Raw genomic sequence first — 11,026 nt, forward strand, 5'->3', positions numbered from 1 at the left:
CGTCTCATCTGCACCCCTCCTCCCGGAGCTGGGAGCTTGACTCACCGCGGGCCCTGAGAGCAGCCCTGCTGGGCAGCCTGTAGGACTGCGGGGAGAGGGGCCTCACCTTGTCCACATCTCCCCCAGGAAGCCCAGGAAAGCACTCACAGCTAGCATCCATTCCTCAGCATCTCAGTTCCCAGTGTGGCCTAATGAGCTGTTCGTGGGAACTGGAATTAAGGAGTCCTTATTCAGCAAATATTTCCTGAACATGCGATATGATCGTGAACTGATAGAGGACTTCTAGTTATTCCAGCTCCAAGGCTTACAAGCAGAGTTGATTGGTGCAACCTCTCCAATACCTCAGTCTCCTCATTCATAAAATGGGGCTAGTTGAATCTTCCTGGTAGAGTCCTTGTGAGGCTTCACTGAGATGAAAACCAGTTAGAAGAGTGCAGGCACATGGTAAGCTTTCAATCGGGATTAGCTATTAGGATTTTGATCATTCTCCAAGGACGTGTTCCTGAAATCCAGGTATGGTTCAGTCTGTTGGTGCCTAAAGAGATGGTTTAGAATATTTATTCTCAGAGTTAAAGAAGAGAGGAAAATGATGGAAAGCTGTATATGAAAAAAAAAAAAAGAATAGGAAGGAAAATGGCAGAGAGGAGACAGAATAAGTAATGGAAATGACCTAAAGAAATCAAAGTAGATGCTAATGGTGAGATAGGTCAGAGGTGCCCAGGACTAAGGTGCAAGAGGGCGGAGTAAGTGTGGTATTCACCTGGGACCACTGAAGTTGGAAGTTTTCTGAATAAATTATTCCCCAGTGAGGGCATTGAAGGATGAAAGAGAAGATAGGCCAAAGTGAAAGAAATTTACTTACTTATTTATCCTGAATTTACCTATTTTCTTTCCTGCCAATAGTTGATATCACTTGGGCCACTCCATTCATTTCTCTTGTCAGAGAAAAGCATTAAATGTATTACTCCCTGCCTTCTGGGAAAGGGGCTTCCCAGGTGTCTCAGTGGTAAAGTATCGCCAGCCAATGCAGGAGATGCAGGTTTGATGCTCCAGGGTTTGACCCTCCAGAGTCAGGAAGATCCTCTGGAGGAGGAAATGGCAACTCACTCCATTATACTTGCCTGGGAAATCCCATGGACAGAGGTGTCTGGGGGTCTACAGGCCCTGGGGTAGCAAAAGAGTCGGATATGACCTAGCGACTAAATAGCAACAACAACTGCTTGGGAAAAACAACCCACTCAATAAATTCTTACTGACCAGCTTACTATGTGTTAGGCTCCAAATGAGGGCCAAGGGGTACACAGCCCTGGTTATGCCGCAGACTCTAAGGACCCACAGGGCAAGGACTGGGTCCTGTGATGACGCTCCCTCCATTTCCAGCCCCGACGGTCCTCCTTTTCCCAGCAGGTTTCTGGAAGCCAAAGGCCACGCAGGGATATTCCAGATCAGATAAGTGGGATCACAACGTATATTGCCTCCTGCCAGGTCGCGGAGAGTTTATACCATGCGGTAAACTACCCATCTTTCTCATTTCCCAGGGAGGCCCGGCTCGTCGTCGCAGGAGGAAAGAGGCTGGGGTGGTTCACTAACGTGCTAACGACCCTCAGACAGTACTCCGCGAGTACCCCGCGAGAAGCCGACGCCCGTAGAGACTTCTGAATTCCTCCCCCAGCCCCAGAGACGGCGCCAAAGAACTGCAATCCTGTCCACGAAGCCCCCGCGAGGACGTGCGCTCCGGGTCGCGGCGCACAGCCTGACCCGCGCCACGCCGAACCGCTGGGCTGGGGGGAGCGGAGCTGTCCAGGGAGGCGAGACGGAGACGCGGCGCTTATGAACGTCTGTCTGCTCCAGCCTCCGGAGTACTAATGCCATCAACCCTGGGTGGCAGGGGCTGGCCCCGAGCCGCTGACCTGGACAAGGATCTGAGAGGCGTCTGGGGCCGTTGCGGGCTGGAAAGAGGAAGGCGGGGCCCCCAGGAGCTTCTGGAAGTTCAGCTCTTACCCTGGGAAGATGGTGTGGGTGGATGCTTCCTATTGGAGTCAGTCCTTCCAAGCAGCGGCTGCTGCTCGGCTATTAGGGTATCGAGGGGCTGGGAACGCGCAGGCAGTTGAGCCTTCGGCTCCAAGCACCCAGAGCCCCTCACGCTCGTAGGCGCCCGTCGCGCCAGGAGAGGGGCGCTCCGGGTCTAGGGCGCCGCAGGGTCGTGAACGCGGGCGAGTCCTGGCGGCAGCGCAGCGCCCGGTGAGGATGCGCAGGAGGATGGCGGGGGGTGGGGGGCGGCCCGTCCTCCGCAGCCGACTGCTTTCCCGCAACCCCGGATCCATCCCCCGACCGCCCCCCACCCAGAACCCGCATTCATACACACTGCTTCGTCCGCGTCCGCGCAGTCCTGAGAGCGCTGAACCAGAGTCAAACCAAAACAAGTCAATCTTTAATTCTCCGCCCCACCTCAGTTTTTTGAAGCTACTTATTACAAACAGTCCCTCAAACTTTCTCCTTTTCCCCTTCCTCCCAGTCGTCCTTTTGCGGGGTTGCCACGCCGCCCTCGAGGGGCCGAGGTCAGAGGCTTTGGGTTCCTTGAACCTGGAGGCTCCAGGGCCCTCCGGGTGGGGGCAACGTGGCCACTTGTCTCCGTCCAGCAGCGAGGCCAGGGGTCCGTGGGGACGTGGGGGTGGCCAGAGGCCCTCGACTGGCCTGGGAGTCAGCCCTCTGGGGTGAGCCAGGCGCAGATGCCCGACCCGGACCCGGCTCTTCCGGTGGTGCTGGGCAGGAGGGGCCGAGCCCGGGATACCAGGGAGAAGGGGTGCGCGCGCCTGCGGCTCGGGTTCGGCTCCCGGGACAGCGTCAGCCCGATCAGGTCCCCGGGGCCCCTAGAGGGCCTGCCACGGCTTCCCGATGGCCTGGATGTGCTCCTTGGCCTTCAGACGCAGCGCCGCGATGCTGCTGTTGCGCGGGTCCGCCTCGTCCAGCGGGAACTTGTCCCCGAAGCCAGGCCCGCACGGGTAGGCGGGCGGCGGCGGCGGCGGCGGCCCGAGGGGCTGCAGGCCGGGGCCGAGCGGCGGGGAGTTCAGGAAGGGCGGCGGAGGCGGCGTGTAGCTGGCGGGCAGGCTCTGCGCCGGCGGCCCGAAGCCCGGCAGGCTCTGCAGCGCCGTGGCGCTCCCGGCGGTCAGCGGCGGCCCGAGCCACGACTCGAGCGGCAGGGCGCCCCCCGCCGGCCCGCCGCCGCCGCCCCCCGGCCCCGCCCCGAGGGGCGCCAGGGCCGCGGCGGGTGGGGAGCGGCTGAAGGAGAGCAGGGGCGAGTCCTGGAGCTTCATGGACGACACCTCCAGCTTCTCCTGCCGCCGCCACTTGGCGCGTCGGTTCTGGAACCACACCTGCGGAAGGCAGCAGAGCGGAGGGCGCAGGACTCCTCACCCCCGAGGAAACCCGGGCTCCACGCGCCCAGGACTCCTCACCCCCGAGGAAACCCGGGCTCCACGCGCCCAGGACTCCTCACCCCCGAGGAGACCCGGGCTCCGCGCGCCCAGGACTCCTCACCCCCGAGGAGACCCGGGGCTCCGCGCCCCCCCACCCTCCGCGCCGCTCATCCCCCGACCCCTGCTGCACACCCGCGGTGCCCTTCTGTTCCGTCCCGCCTGCCCAAGGCTACCCCCCTCCCTCGTGCGCTCTGAGCCTCTGTCCCATCCCGGTCGTCCGTGGTGGTTCCACCCTGTCCTTGTTTCACCTCACCCTTAGCTGGGGTTGTTTCCAACTCGTGGCACCAAACAGGCGGGGGAAAAAATGAAGTTAACCCTGGAACCGGACCGTGGGAAGCCCGATCTCACCAAATTTCTGCGACTGCTGGCTGGCGCCCCATCCTGACATTTCGCCTTAGACCCAGCTTCCTCCCCGGGTGGCACGGCTCACAGTGGCTTATCCACCTTTGCCTCCGTTATAAACACAGGTATAGACAAAGGCTCGAGTACTCTAACTGGCAACACTGGCTGTTAAAATAGACCTGTCTCCACATTACTGGTTACAGTAATGGACAGGACAAACTGGGTTGATTTTATGATCCCAGGCGTATTTAAATATGCATGTTGCTGCTCTCCTAAGATTTTCATTTTTACTTAATTGATATCTGACTCGTATTTCTGATATTTCTTAAAAACGGCTTTCGAGGATTACAGTAGTTCAAGTTTAATAGTCTGCTTTTATCGTATGGAGTTAGTTTTGACATGACCCTAAGATGAATTCAGTGAGTTCAAGTTTTTCTTTTTGTTTTAGAGAGTCCATGCCAAGAGTGAAGTCTCTCTCTCTCTTTCAAAGAGTGAAGTCTCTTAATGCTGAAACTTCCATTGTTGATTTGATAAAAAGCACCCGAGAGAGCGTAATGCAGGGTTCACTACCAAGTTACCACCCTGGGAGACAGAACACAGAGAACTGGTCCAGTTTAGTGCAGAATCTAGAAAGAACTTTGGCCAAACTGGTGTCTTCAGCATTGAATTTATGAAGGAAAATGTGGGAAAAGTTGACACCTCAAAAGGGGGGCAGCAGTTTTGAGTTAATAATAGGGAGGAGGACTCCCTAGGAAAGCTGAGGGAAGAAAACCACCCAACACCTGAGCAGAGCAGGGCAACCGTCTGCAAGGCTGGGATGCGGTGGGCGGGAGGGGAGGGAGAGGAAGAACAGAAAATGCAGATTCCCCGGGCCCCTTTCTGTAAATGATTCATCTGTGTATCTCAGGCCCTAATTTCCCCAGAAACAGTAGATACATAGACACTGGCACATCCCACTGTCCCCCACCAAATCCCACTCCATCCCCTGAAATATCAGCTATAGGCTTGAGGTCCAGTATCCAGAGTCCGAGGGCTAAAGCCTGGGGTAGTCTGCTCTTCGGCTTTACTGTTCCCTCAACACAGTGGGGACCCTGTCTAGTAACACCCCCCCATCTGATGACATCATAGCCATGTGTTAAGCACACACCATATGCTGGGCCACTGTGCTGGCCCTGTGATACAGAGAAGTCAGACACTGTTCTCAAGAAGCAAACATCCCCGAACAAGTCAAGAGGGAAGGAACAAGTGAAGAAGGAGGGTGCGGCAGGGGTGTGAAGACAGCCCTGGAGCGGGCTGGGCCTGTACCCCAGAGGGGCGCTGGGGCCTTCGCCCTGTCCTTTTTCTTCATGTTTCACTTGTTTTCTTCCCTTCTCCCCACCCTACCCTCCCTCCCTGTAAAGCAGGTGCTGAAATGTCCACCCCTTCAGTGAAACCCTTGCAGCTCCTCTGCCCGGAATTAGGAGAAATTGAACTGTCCTTGCCAGTTAGTGCTAAGTCACATTAGCGAGCTATGTTTTAAAACCATGACACTAACTCATTAGTTTAACCCCTTTAAGCAGAAAAGACAAAAGCAGGAGTCTGTCCGCTTTTACTTTTTAAGACAAGGCTAAAAGCCCCAAACGTCTGAGTCTCCTCACTGCCTGGAAATCCAACTCATTACACACACACACACAAGTCCCATCTCAGCCCCATGGCCTTGTACATGCGGTGAAATTTGTTCCCAATGTCTCCTCTTCAGGCCTCTCCCGATTTGGAAATCCTCCCAGATTTTTCACAGATGACTAGCAAATATTTAAGGCTTTCAAATATTTTAATGATCAGGGATTAAAGATAATTCAGCCTTAATTAAAGCGAAAACCCCTTTAAATAAAAAGAAAAGGGCCTCCGCAGCAGCGGGAAGTTTGGCTGGAGGTGCACCAGAGAAGCAAAAGTCAGTTTCTTAAACAAATCCTCTGAAAGTTTCAACTGCGAGGCGCCAGGCTCCCGTAAGAAGACAGGGTTTTCGTTTTCAAGGAGGTGCTCACCGTTAGCGAATAGGGTGGCATTTGGTGCCTCAATCCGGTTACACTGGAGCCGCTACCTACACTCTCTCTCCACTCAGGGTCTCCCGACCACCCCCCACCCCCCGCCCCGGCCAGAGCCCCCTCCCCAGTCCAGGATGCTGTCGCCTCTCCTTCTCGTCAGCCATTCCCAACTCCTCTTTAGTTTAGAAGGAGGAGACCCCAAAGGGGAGATGCTACTACGAACTGGAACAGACCGTCCAAGGGCCGGTGCGCGGGGCGCACGGAAAATCTGTGACGCTCCCGGGGGGTTCTGGGCGAGCCAAGTCGAGGAGGGCCCACGGGGAAAGTGCCGCCATAAACGCGAGGCCGCCCGGGGGTTCTCCGGAGCACGGGCCGCAGCCTGAGCCACCCGTCCTCCCCGGGCCCGTCTGCGCGCTTTACCTGGACTCGGACCTCGGGTAAGTTGACTTTGCCCGCCAGCTCCTCACGACTGTACACGTCGGGGTAGTGCGACTTCTCGAACGCGCGCTCCAGCTCGTGCAGCTGGTACGTGGTGAAGGTCGTGCGGTTCCGTCGATGCTTCTTCTTGGGCTGCTCCTCCTCCGACAGCTTCGAGTCGCCGGGGGCGGACGGTCCTCCAGGCAGCCCAGGGCTCGGCCGAGCCTCCCCGGTCTCCTTGGGGCAGTAGGGGCGGGGGGCTGGGACGACGAGACCCCCGACGGTCAGAGACATTTGCTCGGGGTACCCGGGGGCCGCCCTGCCTACCCACGCGGGCTCCGAGCTGGCCCAAGGAGGTTGGGGGTGAGGGCTGCGAGGGGTCCCCAAGCTTTCCCAGAGCTCAGGTGGGAAGCCCCTGGTATGCACACAGCCTCCAGCCCCGCGCCTAGATGCTTTAACAACAGTGGAGGCAGGGGCTCTCTTCTCTTCTCGCAGAGCTCCTGAGTCTGGGAGCCCTAACAGGGCTTCGGAGCAGCCGGGGTGTGCACTCACCTTCGTACTCCGGGGCTGGCGCCGGGGCGGGCGGCGGGGACGCTTCGGCGCCTCCGGCAGGCGCCTTGGGGCCGGCGGGCCGCGCGCCCGGCCTCCTATCCCGCTCCTTGGTGCCCCGGGCGGCCCGCTCCTCCGGGAAGGAGCCGAGGACTCCGTCGTCCTTGGTAAATCCCAGGATGGCTTCGATGCTGTGCAGCCGCGAGGTGCTCCCACCGGGGCTGCGGAGCAGGTGGCCGGCGAGCGAGAAGCTGCCGTCGGCCATGGCTGGGGCGCAGCCCGGCAGGTGCATGGGTGGCGCCGGGGCCGGGAGGACGCGGCCCGCGCTCTCGGCTTCGCCGCCTGCTCAGAAGTCCGCGAGCAGAGGCTCGAAGTCGGCTCCCCCGGGTGCGGCCGTCCAGCCCGAGGGGGACCGAACCGCGGCCAAAAGCCGCGAGCGCCGGCCGCCAGCCCCGCCTGCGCGCACTAGAGGCGGGCGGGCGCCCGGGTCCTGGCTGGAGTTGGAGCTCCGCCCGCGGGTGGCCGGGACTCGGGGTGCTAAGGCTGGGAGCGCGCCCGCCCCGGCTCCTCCCCTCGCCCGCACCGTCGTCTGCCCTGGTCCCTCCCAGCAGCGGGGCGGGTCCTTCCCCGGTCCATCCTCAGGGTCCTCGCCCACCCAGGCCGGGCGGTGCGCACGCTCGGAACCTTCCCCCTCCCCTCTCTCCGTCCACCGTCCACAAGCTGCAGGCCTGCGGTGGCCTGTTTGAAGGGCCTGGGCGCCCGGCTCCGAGGGCCCGCTTCGCCCAGGCCTGCCCCCGTGGGGCCGAAGCTCTTCGTCCCACCTGCCCCGGGGCCTCGACTCCCTTTCAGCCCCCTCCCCTACCCTAGACCGCCTTCTGCCCCCCAGGCTCCGGTCCTCCGCTGGGCTGAGCGCCTGAGGCGACCCTTGGAAAGACGGGGAGAAGGCTACCCGGCTTTACGGCGTCGGAAGTCTGTCCACGCTCCTTAACAGTTTGAATTTCTCCTCTCTCTCCCTGTGTATGCCCCCCTGCCTGCGTTCCTCTTTCTCCGTAGTTCGAAGCCTCGGGTTTCAGGTTTATTTTGTTTGACTATATCTGACATAACCGCTTCTCCCGGTCCCCTCGGATCGCGCGTCTGCAGCTCCCTGACGACCGCGCCCGCTCCAGGGGCGGTGGGGCCATCTGCGTCCCGAGGCCCGGCAAACTCCCGGGCCCACCGCCTAGCCCGAGGTTCGGCCGGCCTCAAGCCGGTGGGAGACCCACTGGGTGTCTGTCCCTCTGTTTGTCCTGAAGGACTCCTCCCCACCGAATAATGTTCCAGGCCGAGATGACCCAACCTCAGGCTGAGGACGGAAGGACCTTCCCCTCGGGGCAAGGTCTCGCCTCTCTGCGGGCCGCATTTCTTTCCCCTTTGGGGACTCCAGGAGGCTGCCGTGGCCCAGAGTGGCTTGGAGAGGCCAAGTGGAAATTTGTGCGGGTGAACTCGCCCCCTACACACACACATCTTCCCCCAGTGCTGTGAACAGCACTGTAAACGCGGCCTCTGCTCACACCTGATGCTAGATCTGAGGCAGCAGCCCTGACCTTCATTGAAATGCTGGCAGGAAGTGTGAACCAAATTGGTTTCCTAATAAAAGCCTAAGGATCTAGAGATTCTTTTCCTTTTGTTTCCTAGTTGTGTTGACTGTATAAGTTTAAGGTGTGCAGCATAATGATTTGACACATATACACATACATACACATGTAAATGATTACCGGTTTAGTTAACATCCACCATCTCATACAGATAGAAACCTGAGATTTTTAAAATTCCTTTTCAGAGTCACTCTGATCTCCAGGTAGGCACATCTCCCTTGCCCCCATGTTGATTGACTTCATCTTGCAGTAAGACGGGCACTTACTGTGTCCCTACTGAGACTGGGACACTGATGTGGGCCTTGTTGACATACAAAAGAAAGGAGAGGCCGGGGCCCATGGCCTCAAGGGGTTTAACTTCCAGTTTGAGAGCAAGACAAAGGAAGTGTTGTTGGTGAATCACTAAGTCGTGTCCGACTCTTTGCCACCCCAAGGACTGCAGCACACCAGACTCCCCTGTCCCTCACTGTCTCCTGGAGTTTTCTCAAATTCATGTCCATTGACTTGGTGATGCTATGGAAGCATTTCATCGTCTGCCGACAACAAAAGAAAAACTCATATCTTAGGATCCTCCACCTTTAAATTAATTTTAGAAGGATATTTAAAAGGGCACGTAACAATGTTAAGGATCTTTAAATGGAAATGGTTAATTCTCCAAAATGGGCACATGGGAGTGGTTCCGTCTACTAATCTCTCTGTTTTTAATAAAACTATAAAAAGGCAAATTAAAATAGCAAACACATAATGGCACCCCACTCCAGTACTCTTGCCTGGAAAATCCCATGGACGGAGGAGCCTGGTAGGCTGCAGTCCATGGGGTCGCTGAGAGTCGGACACGACTGAGCGACTTCACTTTCACTTTTCACTTTCATGCATTGGAGAAGGAAATGACAACCCACTCCAGTGTTCTTGCCTGGAGAACCCCAGGGACTGGGGAGCCTGGTGGGCTGCCATCTATGGGGTCACACAGAGTCGGACACGACTGAAGCGACTTAGCAGCAGCAGCAGACTTGAGCTACTGATTTAAGTGAGAATTTTTTTTTAAGGAAAAGCTACATTAATGAAGATCAATATACACTTTACAGTTTTGCATATCACTTTATGGTTTGCAGCACGTTCTTCATACCATCCTAGGCTCACAACCCTGTGAGGTGAGCTGGAAAAATATATTTGTCCCCATTTTACGGAAGAGAAGACTGAGGCTCTAAGTGATACATCTCTTAAGTGGAACGGACAGGACCAGAACTCAGACTCTCCGACTCCTTATCCAGCACTGTCTGGCTGTCCCTCGTTTGTAATCCTTACGGCAGAGTGTGATATTTTTGAACCGATTCAAGACGCACCTTAGTCTGCAGTCTGTCTCTAATCCTCCCTGGACCCTGAATCCTGTGTATAAGACGCTGAGGCAAAGGAAGCTTAGTTCCTCAAAGAGATGCAGTCAAGCCCGTAGATGGTGGCCTTTGGGTGCTGGTGTCCAGGACGAAGGACAGACCCTCGGGAGGGCCTCGGGAGGGAAGGCTGCTGGCTGCCCCCTTCAGCTCGTCTAGGCTGTCAGAAGCACTCTCCCTGAAAAGGGGCTGGTGGCACCCCACACGGTCCCCCACTCAGTGACAAAGAGCGGGTGGCTGACGACCCCTTGGTGACCTGAGGGCAGCTGGATGTTGTTTCCCCTCTGAGTATGCTTTTTGTGTAAACTCCCCCAATATTACATTGATCTCCGTAACCACCGCTAAACAAAGATTGGCAGCACTTCCTTAAGCTCCTGCCCACACGCTAAGGGGCTTACGCCTTGTTTTCCAAAGTTAATTCCCTCTGGAACTGCCCTGCAGTCCCCAACAGATGCAGGTGAGGTTAGCTTCTATTTACAGTTTATTTCAAAAGTTTATTTCAGAGAAAAGCAGAAAGGACTTCAACAGCCACTGGCAAGGGACCGCGGAGGAAACAGGGCAAAGCGGGACAAGGGGACTGGAACTTCTTTTGTACGTGGCATAAAGAGCTAGTCAGTGCCATTGTGGACACCGTGGAGGGTCCTCCAAGCAATCAGCCGGGGGTCATTGTTAGGGGCTAATCTACATGTGTATTTCCCAAGAACTCGATTAGGGAAGATGAATACACTCGGCCATGTCCTAATTCTTCTAGCGCAAAGCTGCATTTTTCCAGCAGTTATGCCTGCCTGTAATCAGCCCAGCTTCAGCAAAAGTAAGGAGCCTGGCTTCAGAACTCCACTTCTGTTTAATTCATTAATTCATTAGGTAGATCAAAGAAAACCCCGTCCTCCACGCCCTCCCCCACCCCGTGTGGACTGAGTTTTATGCTGCTGAACCCCTTCAGACTTGGCGTGGTTTGGGGAAACCTTTCCGGAAGTAAGGAGAAAGAGGGAGGTTAGGACTTAGGGGGTGTCTGAGAGTCGGAGGCTGGGCGTGATGTGGGGTAGGTAATCTAGAAATAATCGGAGTTGGGAGATTTTGAGGAGAAAGGGGCTAGGGACTGGCGAGCTTGAAGAAAACAAAATCCAAACAAAGTCCAAACACCGGCCATCGCGGTGGCTCTTCACCTTCAATGTGTACAGGGCGTCTCCTTTCTG

General features: G+C 56.8%; 1 protein-coding gene across 1 annotated transcript; it reads right to left on the minus strand.

Annotated features, from left to right (window-relative positions):
- Nucleotides 1-2,870: 2,870 nt before the first annotated feature.
- On the minus strand, nt 2,871-7,100 carry RAX (retina and anterior neural fold homeobox). Its single transcript, XM_081561591.1, has 3 exons — nt 6,812-7,100; nt 6,263-6,519; nt 2,871-3,374 (listed from the first exon to the last, which is right to left on the minus strand). Exons 1-3 carry the CDS (start codon nt 7,098-7,100, stop codon nt 2,871-2,873), a joined length of 1,050 nt encoding a protein of 349 aa, XP_081417717.1.
- Between the last annotated feature and the right edge of the window lie 3,926 nt (nt 7,101-11,026).

Source organism: Giraffa tippelskirchi, chromosome 14, assembly GCF_054371585.1.
Source record: "Giraffa tippelskirchi isolate mGirTip1 chromosome 14, T2T-mGirTip1v1.2.pri, whole genome shotgun sequence".
Classification (NCBI taxonomy): domain Eukaryota; kingdom Metazoa; phylum Chordata; class Mammalia; order Artiodactyla; family Giraffidae; genus Giraffa; species Giraffa tippelskirchi.

Coding starts and splice junctions, on each gene's coding strand:
- RAX (XM_081561591.1), bottom strand. CDS start 7,100: ATGCACCTGCCGGGCTGCGCCCCAGCCATGGCCGACGGCAGCTTCTCG. Junction 6,520..6,811: donor GCCAGCCCCGGAGTACGAAG/GTGAGTGCACAC, acceptor TCGTCGTCCCAG/CCCCCCGCCCCTACTGCCCC. Junction 3,375..6,262: donor TACCCGAGGTCCGAGTCCAG/GTAAAGCGCGCA, acceptor TGCCTTCCGCAG/GTGTGGTTCCAGAACCGACG.